This window comes from Achroia grisella, unplaced genomic scaffold, assembly GCF_030625045.1.
Source record: "Achroia grisella isolate CSIRO2021 unplaced genomic scaffold, CSIRO_AGI_Agris_v1 utg660, whole genome shotgun sequence".
Classification (NCBI taxonomy): domain Eukaryota; kingdom Metazoa; phylum Arthropoda; class Insecta; order Lepidoptera; family Pyralidae; genus Achroia; species Achroia grisella.
In genome coordinates, this window is record NW_026712984.1 from 2,684,902 (window position 1) to 2,697,531 (window position 12,630).

At 32.4% G+C, this 12,630-nt stretch overlaps 1 protein-coding gene across 3 annotated transcripts in view; it reads left to right on the top strand.

Annotated features, from left to right (window-relative positions):
* LOC131849590 (transcription factor AP-2-epsilon) overlaps positions 1–12,630 on the top strand; it is a 135,363-nt gene that overhangs the window by 57,755 nt on the left and 64,978 nt on the right. The window contains exon 2 of one of the 3 annotated variants that reach the window (XM_059199690.1): positions 8,955–9,062. The exons of the other annotated variants lie outside the window; for them this stretch is intronic. Coding sequence (XP_059055673.1) covers positions 9,003–9,062 — 60 coding nt within the window. The 5' untranslated portion in view covers positions 8,955–9,002. The remainder of the gene's footprint in view (positions 1–8,954; positions 9,063–12,630) is intronic. 3 annotated transcript variants of the gene reach the window in all.

Here is a 12,630-nt window from a genome sequence, read left to right on the forward strand (position 1 = left end):
GTGTATTATTATGTATGAACGCAAATACAAAGACAAAGCAGAGGCAACTACGCGAGGCGTGTCGTAATACGGTGGCTGGATGGCCCGATCACGCGCGCTTCTATTTCGACGTCGAGTCGTGGCCGATCTGACCCAAACTTTATTACCCACGGGTTAACTTTTAATTAAAAATCACGCCTCCCTCCACCGTTTTATGGCTTATTTGCTACTGTGGGTTTTTCAGATATATGACGATAATTATACGTTTTTCGACGCTTATAAACACGATGCACTTTGTGTTAATCGACGAAGTTGTTCGCCATTCAATCTGATGGTTTTATTTTCGACTAAGCCGCTATTATATGTACAACATTTATTTAAAAAGTTGAATTGAGCTGAGTTTCTTCTCAGTTCTTCTCATTTCGAAATCATTCCGAACTGACGGCAGATTTGACATATCATAATAGTCTGTAATAGACCTTTCTGAATAAAGATTTTTTGAATTGAATTTACGTTATCAAGTATTGTTTTTTTTAATGTAATTGTAATGGAAAACAAGATGACAGCCCATCTGATAGTAAGTAAACCGGAGCTTATATACATGAACAGCACTACGGACATCATCATCATCGGCATTACATGTGGTACTCCTCATGCGTTGCCATTCCTGAACACTATAATTTCACTGCCTTATCCCTTAGGGGTCAGCCGTCTCGAGGGAGACCCAATCTATGCTAAACTGGTCTAATATAACATTCAATCGGACGACAATGATAAATAACAAGAAATATGAAATAAGCAAATAAGAGAAACTAAACAAACCCATCAACAAAAACATAGCTTACTAAGCAACTCAAGTAGATGGGGCTGAAGTATCCACGCAGACGAATTTTTACAAAATTCACATTAATATAATTTAAGATATCTAATATTTGCCTTATAATGCAAATATTAAATATTAGATATAGGTAGACAAGTTTGTGTTACTCTATTTTATGGTAGAAACGATAGAGTTTCAAGTCATTCATCATACATAATTTTAGTGTAATTGTAGGTAATGGTTTATGCAGCGCAATCCAAGATGACTCTCAGAAATTATACGAAATTAATAATTATAATATATATAAATTCATGAATGTAAACTGTCTATAAATTCCCAGGCGGAACCCAGTTATCAAATGCTCATATGTTTTAATGAGTTGTCGAAGCAAATTTGTACTCAACTAATGTCTCTATGTCTTATGTGTTGTATTATCAATAGTACCTACTATTATAAGTATAAATGAAAAATTACTTTCATCTCTGATCGCTGTACTAATGTTACTGTGACTGCTAAAATTTCTTTGACTTCCACGGTACAGGCACAGCCACTAGGCTATGCCTTCCTTAAGTTAAGTTTGACGAAAAAAAGGTATTATTATAAATGGAAGATTTTTTTCTGACTTCTTGGAAACTTACTTATTTAGCTAAATTTTACAATGAAGGTATTAAATTACTTAATTCTTATAAATATATAAGCTTATGTGTTATACATCATTATAATATATAAGTTATATTTCTCTTAAGTTTCAACAATATCCGTTCAGTATTTTTGCATGAAAGAGCAGCAAACATCCATGCAAACAATCGCATATAATATTAGTATAGGAAATAGAGAATTAGGATTGTTTGTTATTTCAATTATTTTAAAATAAATTAAATAATAAGTAGCTTATGTTGGTTCCATGTAGCAGAATTGGGACCCTGGACTATGCCTAATAACATTGAAATATCCTATTACCGTCTGTCCAAAAATAAAACAACACGTAACATACTACTTCCTTCATTAGTAAACATCACAAAATTCATTTTCTAACGTTTTCTTACGATTGGATTGGCCCAGTATTAACAAAACTTTAAACAGTACCTCAATTATTATTCATACGTTCCAACCTCTATTTTAATATGCGTAAGGATTATTTTACGGTAATGATTTGTATTTTTATATGTGTATGTGTTTAATAAGGAGTCGCGACGAGTACGACATTCAATCTTGCGCGCGCGCCGGCATCCATCATACGACCACGCCCTCGCACGGCGTGTTTCGACAACGGAGTGTTTAACCCCACCGGTCAATGATTTGGTAGATGATTAAAATCATCTCGGGCTAAAGTACTTAAATACTATGACCATGAAACAAAAAATAACATATTTCAAACTAGTTTTTTACAGCGGCGTCATCTGGTGAATGGAATTAGGTAATGTATGATTTCAAATGGTGCCTGCCGATCTGTTTTCACTCGAACACTGCTCCGATTTGCCTGATTTTAGTGTCATGTATAGGTCGTTTAAGTTATTATACATGATAATGGAATGGTGCACTCGTCTGCGCTAACGGTTTACGGCGAGGCACCAGCGGAGAATGATAAGATGAGCATGAGGTCAGGTCATTTAGTCCATCGTGGTAAATTCACCATGAATTTATCACGATGGTTTCCAGGTGAACCACGTGGAGGTCAACCTGACATGGTACATTGCTAGCAATGGGATTATTAATCCACATTACTAACAATCTCCTTCCTCAATCGCCGTCTTACCACATCTTAATTTTATTACACATTAATATTACCACAGATTAGATAAATCTTACATAGGAAATGTTAAGTAGTAAACATGTGGTAAGAGGACGCAAGACCTCCTTGCTAGCAATGTTATGTCAGGTTGACCTTCTCACGGTCCCCTGACTGACTTGACTTCATCCTCCACTGGTACCCCACCAGTGGATACCGTTATCGAAGGCGGGTGCACTATTCCATATATATCTATCCTAAAAAAAGTATTCAGATAGATGAAAGAGTGCTACCTACATTCTATACATTTTTTAGAAAATTCTATTCATACTGTTGCTGTTAATATCAGTCACTGACTCAATTATCTCGTGGGTATTATGTATAATACATGTGTCTGAATATGCTATTAATATAGTACCTACTATTTCTCATTTAAATTTCAGTTTAACAATAAATATAGAATAATAGTTCAAAGTGTGTTTACATATAACTTGAATAAATTTTATTCATCTATTAAAATATTGTACGCTTTTTTAGTTTTAACGACGTTCCATAACTGGCAGTTTACAAAAAAACAAAAACAAATCACTGGCAATTTAAAAAGCACCTGATTTCAAAAAGAGAACATAGGTTTGGAATGTTGAAATGGACGGGCTACCAATTTTGAATACGCATTACGAATAACACCAACGGAAATTAAACATTATTTCATTAGCAAGAAAAATCTATTCTGTTTAGACAGTTTCAGTTTTTAGTACTTTTTTAATGTAAGGAATTTTTTTAATTCAAGACTTCCGTTTTTAAGTAGATTTTTAGTTAATAATTCCAATAATTATTAACTTATTATAAAGAACAAGAGAAAATACATCCATTAAAATTAAGTATTAATAAATTATCCTTGATTTTTATGATTTGTTTTATGGAAAGTTCTTGACATTCTTTGTGACATTATAACCTATACTTGTACAAATAGCGTGACATAGCATCATCACGGATCATCGAAAAATTATAAAATTACTGTTTTTAAACATCAGACTGCGCGCTTAGTAATTGACTCTCTTTGTAATCTTCACATGAATAAAAAACACGAGTATTATGGTCTCAATCACTATTATTTTAGTACTGTAATTAGGTACATTTTTGTACCGATACCGTAGGTATTTCTTTAGGCATCGTTAACACTATGATTTTTATCTACACCTACGTATAACAAAAATGAAACCGATCGCTGTTAAAAATGTTAAAAACAATCATTAGAATTGATGTCCGTTTGTCTAATAGCAATAGCTTAACTGAATTTTAAAAATATAAATTAAGATCTTGTTTAATTGAAATAAAATTGTATTTATTAAAAATACCACAGATAAGATAATATGTAAATATTAAATTTTAAGTGAAGTTACTAATCATTAGTGAGGCACATGTGTGTTATTTAGATTTTTAAACCATTCAAATCATATAGTAGTTTAATTTTAGATTTATAAGTTTAATATTCAATTCAATTCAATTAGAAGTCAATCACTTCTAAAGACTTTTAATATTAGGAATACGTAGTTCTTGATCTGCTCTTATCACTACGACTGATTTAATCTTATTGTGTTTTTATATTTGAGCCTGAATAAATTAGTGCTGGTTGGTGGTTTGTATTCACACGTTTCTACTTGTAAAATATGAACTAACAAGGATTGTTTAAAAGAGCAACATACAAGTTTCTTGCTTATTCTTCTTGTGATGAGACAGCTTTCCGAATAAGCGGTAGATTTAAAAAAAATTGGTTGACTATTCGAAAGTGCTTAAATTAAGTTTATTTTAATAAATGATTTTCTATTCTATTCTATTCATCACCTATTTCTTACCATCAGTGCCTATTATCATCCCACTGTTGTGCAGTCCACTGTTTCAGGAAGATTTCAAACACTATAATAATAACAACGATGTTCCTAAGAGAAAATAGTTCATTTCATTAATATTTAGTATTATTCGCTATCGGTTTTTTAAATTACTATTTACTGCTAATTTTGTAATTTCTAAAATTTTCTTTGTCAAGCAGTTTTCTAAAAACAAACTACGCAAATAAATGTAAGGCATTCAGATTCCGAACACCGTAATGATACTATGGTGTGTGCTCCACAATGAGGCATAAAATTCTTGATGCACATACTAAAAAAACTGTAAAAATGTAAGCGCGTATAACCGCCCATTCGAAACTCAACTTTAAAACTTCAGGCATATTAATTTCAGAATGGAATGTGTTGGTGTTTAAGTTTTTTTAGCGTGTTGGTCAATAAAAAGTGCCGAAGTGGATAGCCGCGGGCGTGGCACGGGCCGCGCTCGCATACAGCCGGGTCAATACTGCCTAGCATCACTCCAAATCTGTATTAAATAGAATGATCGCTAGCCAGTGTTCGGTATAGATTAAAATGAACTGTCAGTAAAATGTTAACACGAGTGTAATTTAAAAAAATAACCTACCTTATTTTATTGCGATACTTTTTATGGGAGATAAAACAATGTAACTTGTTCCAAATTCAAAATTGACAATATTAATTAATATACATATAAATAAAATTGGAGTGTCTATTTGTAATTTTGAAATAACCGTTTTTTACTACATACATAAGTATGAATATAAATACGGTACACACACGAAAATAATTTTTTTACAATTTTTTCTGTCTGTCTGTCAGACAGTTTGTTCCGGCTAATCTCTGAAATGGCTGGATCGATTTTAAAGGGACTTTTAACTTTAATTTTTAAATAAGGAGTAACTTAGGCTACTTTTATTGTAGAAAAATAAAGTTAAAATCCACGCGGACGAATTTGCGGAAACAGCTAGTAATAAAATAAAATCTAATAACAATTTAATTCTCAATTCATATATTGAAAATCATTTTCATTATAACGTTCAAAATAAAATTAGTAGGCTTCTTCTTTAAGTGTGATGAAGAATTTCCTGACTTAATAAAAAGGTCTTTGATATTGAACTCTTGATATAAAACTAAAACATATAACAATCTAAATATTTAAGATTATTACAAAGAATCCTCTATCTATTTTTAGAATAACTACACATATCATTACCTGGTAGATATATTGCTGTAGAAAATATAACCCAAGGAATAGACAGTTAGGAAAATCCAGAGAAAGCGTGGAAAAAAAATGTATACTAATCTTAATTTCCGTATTGTTTATAGACTACAAATTATGATAAAAACTTATTACTAATTACTTACAAAGATACACTTTGTACAAAGTCGTCTGCGTACCTTTGTCTCACCTATTTCTGCCAACAAGCAGGTTGCTTTATCTTGACAATATTATAAACGCGAAAGTTTGTAAGTATGGATGAATGTTTGTTACTCTTTCACACAAAAACTATTGCGCAGATTTTGATGAAACCCTACAGTAATATAGCTTATACATCAGAATAACATACCTTTGTCTCACCTATTTCTGCCAACAAGCAGGTTGCTTTATCTTGACAATATTATAAACGCGAAAGTTTGTAAGTATGGATGAATGTTTGTTACTCTTTCACACAAAAACTATTGAACGGATTTTGATGAAACTTTACAGTAATATAGCTTATACATCAGAATAACATATAGAATATAAATTTCATGCGTATGAAACCGCAGGCACAGCTAGTTAGCTATATTTGAGGCAATGCAGTGAAATGTGGACATTAGGAGTGTCAAAATAGTTCTCAGAAATCACAACATGTAAGTATATAAGTGAGTGTTACTTAAAATCCAATTAAAAAAAAATTAGATTATTATTTTTTATTAAATTTAGATAGGTTAGAATTCCTTAACAACTACATTAATTAGTAATGGTTTTAATTAATGAATATGGAATTGTGGTCCCTCCTTAGCTATATGTATACAGGAAGATGCCAATGGAAGATAATTGGATGAGCATAAAGTCAGATCAGTTAACGCATCGTGGCGAATCTATCTGAAATTGATCTTTTTCAGAAGAAATGCAAAATTTACCTGGCATGTTACAACGCTAGCAGTAGAGCCATTATTATTACTTAATATTACTTTCCCTTAATATTACTCTCTTTCTAACTAGTAGATCCTAGATCTAAATATAACGCCAAATATTTGACAGTGCAATATGCCCATTAGCATCGGCTTTAAAATCTATAACAAGGCGGGGCTGAGTTGATTTCGAACGCCAAATTCATTGAGTAATCTCTGGTCCTCTACGAGCCTGATAAATACCTAACAGGGGTGCCAACTGTACGAGGTTTCTCTTACAAATACGATTATTTTTCCCTTCGGAACGAATATATTTTCTAACGGAATATAGTGGGAAATTTTGACTTACAAAAATCGGTTAAAATTCTACGATGTACGCTACGATAAATTAAATAGCTAAATTGAAGTAATCGTTACTAATATTATAAATGCCAAAGTAACGCAGTCTATCTGTCTGTCTCGCTTTCGCAACAAAACTACTGAACCGATTTAAATAAAATTCGGTACGCATTCGGTACTCCTTGTAAAAGGACAGACAGACAAGAAAGGACAGGCTAATTTTTAATGCGAAAGAAAGGTTGTAAGGAGTTGAAACGGGATATGAAAGGTTGTACGGAAATATCGTCATATTAAAAGCTCGAAGCTTGAAATTTATCTTTTAGGCTGTTGATTAAACATAAATAAACAAAAGTGTAAAGGGTTGAAAGGGATTATGAAAGATTGTATGAAAACATCATCATTTTTAAAGTTAGAATCTTAAAACATATGTAAAAATTTTACTCTTAAGGATTTAAAATAAAATTGGGAATTAATGTTTGTATAGAAATTCGTCATTCATCGTCTATTCCTTCCTGACGCAGTCGTTGGAACAACTAGTATACAATATATATGATAATAATTATTTACTTATCAGGCTTACTTGCCCATTTTGTTATATGTAATATTATATTATCTGTGGTATTACAGATTTCTTATAATTAATGTTAGTACGTACACAAATTACACACACAAAAATGAAATACAAATAATACCAATAATTAATATTAAAAACCAAAAATTAAAAAGCTTAAAAAATGTATATAATATGATGGCTAAAATATATTATTAAAAGGGGTCCCTTCAGGCAACGTCCGAAAATTGGCAGCGTTCCCTCTTTGAATAGCTAGACTAATTCTTTGTTAGGTAGCTGCCAGCTCTTCGGTCTTCTGTGATGTCGACTAACCTTTTCGTTATTTCTTTGAAAAGTCTTATACACACACAAAAATCGACACCGAATGGGACAAATTCATATTACCAATAATTAATATTAAAATAAATCCGATCTACATGGAACCAACAACAGAGCTGGTGCGACAGTCAAAATATGTAAATACAGGGGATATAAATAATCAGCCGCTCGCAGCCGGTTCCATGTAAATCGGATGGGGCCAGTGTGTCTGCACATATTAAAATAAAATAAAATACAGTCACAATACAAATATAAAAATTACCGCTCATCCCATTGGAAATAGCACAGCAGAGAGTAACATACGCACAGTCCAGCCTGCCCGCAATCATGCTCAGGATGCTATTGGTACTGGCAATCTCCGCACCAGGGATGCGCATCTTTTCCGCATTGTAGCGTAAAAACAGAATAATGACGTCATAATTAAATTAAAAATTTACAATTTTTTTTTAAATTCTACGAATGTTGTAAGTGTTTTAATGTTGGCAACCCTGATATCTAATACCAATTTAGAGTGCCAAGTGGATTGATGGACGGCCAATAGTGGTTGGATGGGTGATGGGTGTACCGCCACAATTAGCCCGTCATCCGGGCCATCTATAAATCAATAGAGCCTTTCAAGCCTTTACAGTGTTAAATGACGAGGAGCTATTGTATTCTGACTATAGTTTACTTTTACTGAACTACACCACAAACTAGAGTTTATGTAGTTGAGTTCGTTTATTTCTGGTGGGTGGTCTGAATCTTTGTAGTGTTACGTTACTTAGTAATATTAATTTACAAATTACTAGGTAGGTATATATACATACTATATTACTATGTACTAGTGGTCGCCTAGTGTTCGAAATTCAAACATAATATATTTAAATTATAAGTTTGAACAATATTATGGTTCTATTGTTAAAGACTATATATTCTATGCAGGAGTGTGTCAAATATATGATAAGAGTGTGTAATGTATTTTAGGAGTAATTAAAAAAATATTACCAATCCGCACTCCTCTATATAAATCTATATAAAACGCAACGATCCTAGATAACTGAGATAACTACTATAGATATAAAATAGAGAATTTTTGAGATGTTTAGTTCTAAATAGTCTCTAGTAATGGCTAGTTGTAGTCGATTTTCATTATACTTTCTATGATGATTCAGTAGACAATTAGTTCTTAAATGCTATATCACTAAGTAAGTGTTTCGTTTTGTTCTAGGTAAGCTGTGACAAGAAATTCCTGTGTACAAATTAATTGTTATATTAGAAAAAATGACTTTTCGATGTGTTCCTACATTTCAAACTGTGTCCAACGATAGCAACGCCGCCTGGGTGAGTTTACCTCAACTGTTTTAGTTTCGCTATTGCACCATAGATGGCGCACACACCTTAGACAGTTTTATGTTTTTGTATAAATAATTATTAATAGTAATATTAGTATTAATTAAATATAACTTTATTATGCTTTTATAATTTATATACAAATAATATTTTCCAAGTATAAATCATTAATCCAAATATAAATTTTCTATTTAGCGCCATCTGTTAGGTTCTTCTGTATCTACGTAGTAAGTCCGTAGGTGATACAGTTTTCAAAGTTTAAACTACTAATTGCTAGATGTCATTACCTACCACAGCGTATTATATTTCTAATTTAATAAAATTGTTAACAATATAACATGTATACTTTATATACGTATAATACTATATCTGTGCTAGATTTTTAATCTGAAAAGGTTTTTGTATTTTTTTTACCAAACAATATTTATCGGTAATACATTATTGTTCTATACATGCTTATCATAATATTACTATGTAGGTAATCATCTTTGCTCTTAAATTAATATTTTTCTCTCTACCTCACTAATTTGAAGGCTGATAGGATAAGACAGGTATAGTTATACCACACGATTATTTCCAGGGCGAACTGAGAGGAGATCTACCTAACACGATAAATTGCTAGCAATAAGATCACTAGTCGCTATTAGTCTATAGTCCCCTGCCCTCCACCAATAGTACATCATTTTTTATCGATAATTTGACTATTCACAAAGTATGTTCAGTATTCATTATTGTCCGGAACTTTAGTACACGTATACCTACGCAATATTGTCAACTCTTCAAAATTAACAGCTGTAGGTATGATTGGAAATAACTGTATATTTTTGTTAATGAATGATTATTTTTGTTAATAGTTTAATCCGCCTCTGTTAACAGTATACTCTGGCGGGACATTAGTAGAGGACGATAATATAAAAATGGAGTTATAATTATTTTTTGTACTATTTGTTTTATGTGTTTTTATTTATTTATCCGAAAACTTTCGAAAATTAGCGCTGTACCTTCGCCTGCAGCATGCTGAGCGGCACGGCGACATCTTTATTACCAAATATTTTTTAGTACAATATTGGTATTTTTTCATTATGGTTTTATCTAAACTACATATAGCTATTTGTAATGCATATTACTGTTAATAATATTTTCTAAGTAAATTTATATTATAATTATATCAAGAAATTTAGCCCATCGTGGCTTTCTAGGATATTCAAGGAAGGAGAGAGTGAAGGTCAGCCTGATCTTGATATACTGAATAATACGCCTCCCTTTGGGAAGGTGTTAGGTTGATCTCCATCCTGCTTAATTCCAAGTGAATTTATCACAATTCGCGGCCGAGTGCACCATTCCACTGTCATCCATTAGGAAAACCTTTCCCCCCCTTCCGTCCCATACAAAATAACCGTTATATGATCATTAAATTATTGTAAGTATACAGTACAAGTGTCATTAAAGACAAAACTACTTACACAAGTCGGTGCCTATGTATGGGTAACACCAATATTGACATATGCTACTAATAACCTCGCGAGATGTCATTGAGCCGCATAATACTACTGTGGTCAGTCAAAATATTTGCAATTCAAACGATAACATACCCTATTTAGTTGTAATACGATCTCGTTATCACTGATCGGTCTTATGGTCAATGTTCAAAGAGGTTAAGCACGGTCACCGCACTGATGGGGGCGGTTTAATTACATTTTTTTTTGGTACACGAATGGCAAACTAGCTGTAGACCCACCTGATGGAAAGTAGTAACTATATTCATTCCTAATTTAAGAGCCACAGTGTTCTCGGTAGAGCTCTTACCACTTTCCACGATCTTTCATCGTGCTCTTTAAATGTTCATACGACACTACCAATTTTGTCTTTAATTTGCTTGACTTAGCTGTGTCTTGGTCTTCTCCGACCAATCTTTCCTTCTATTTTCGCCTCAATAATAATTTTCATAAAATTCGTCGTGCCGTATCAAGTGTCCTAATAAATAAGGTAGTCATTCTGTAATTTCACTACCATATGTTACCTATCAAACAACAGCAAAGCTTGTACGACAGGTTTCCAGCGGCAGAAGTATGTGAGAATTTTTTTTTTTGTATGAAATGCATACTACGAAATTTAAATTAAATAGGTGTCTATATATGTATTTTCAAAAATAAGCAGATGTCTAATTTGTTTTCAATAAATAATTGAAAAATACAATATGTTTATAAAAAAAGAAATTATCTTAGTTTGGAATTTAAATTAATAATAATCATCGAAATTAGTTCACATAAATGTGGAATACACTAACATAATAAAAAAAATAATTGTTAGCAACTTAATATTTTAAAACGATATACTTGAATTTAATATACTTACTATGTTTTCGTCTTTCATAAGATAAGTTTTAAAAACTAATAACGTTAGCTACTATGGGACACAGTCACCTAGATACATCAAAATATTGCATTTAATAATGTCTAGTAAGACAAATTCAATATTGTCTACTAAGCACTGCTGTGTCTAAACTGAGTCACCCCACCTTACATTTTCCTAATGTTATTTAGTATATAAGATCATTATTTCTATGTACATATGGTCAGTTTATCATCATCTGTAATATACATCGTCTAATATACACCCGCAACAGCTACCTTATAGAAAAATGTTATTTATTGATTAAATAATTCCATGACATTATGCACGTAGCTATGTAGGTATTCGAAAAAATCTCTCACTTAGCCGCCTACGTTTTATACTTCGGTAAAACCTCAAACCTCGGTCAAGTACTATCGTATGACACCTAGTGCCTACGCGCCATTATACGCAATATACGTGAATCTATACTGATCCATACTAATATAATGAATTGTTTTGTCTGCTTGTTAAAACCAATCCTAATGAAGATAAATTGTAATACAGAGAACATAGGCAATATTTGGTTTGGTTGGTTGAAAGTATGTTTGGTTGAAGGCTCGAATTCATACAATTCTATTTGCATTTTGATGAGAGGAACTTCTTAACATACCATGGTTTCACCGTGCGGCAGAAAGTCCCGTCAGTTCAGTTCCATCTTGTGGCAGAAACAAACAGTACCTGGGACTTGAGACACGGATGTAAGTTTAAGGTGACGCTTTCACCATCTCAACTCGTGTTTCCTCTCTGCCCAACCACATCTGGTAGGAGCCTCCTAGTGATGCTTTAGATACACGACCTATAATAATATAGAACATAGTGCAATTCTAGACAGGCGAACAATTCTTAAAAAAAGGTTGTAGGGTATTAAATATCACGCCATGACCTTTAGCAGTCTACCAATAGCAGTTGTTCTTATACATCTTCAATGTACAGACAGCAATTAGTTTTTTTGTTATATATGTATAGAAGATATAACAGCTACGGTAAGGCGATACGATGCCATATTTTTTAATTAAACAGTAGGTAAAACCGTGAGCGACTGCTAGTCTTATTCTGTTGTCAATTTCAGGAATTACCAGTCCAAGTTGTATTATATTTTTATTTATAATAACACACTTAGGAATCTGGAAAATGAGTTTAAAGGTACACTAAGTGAAAACGACAG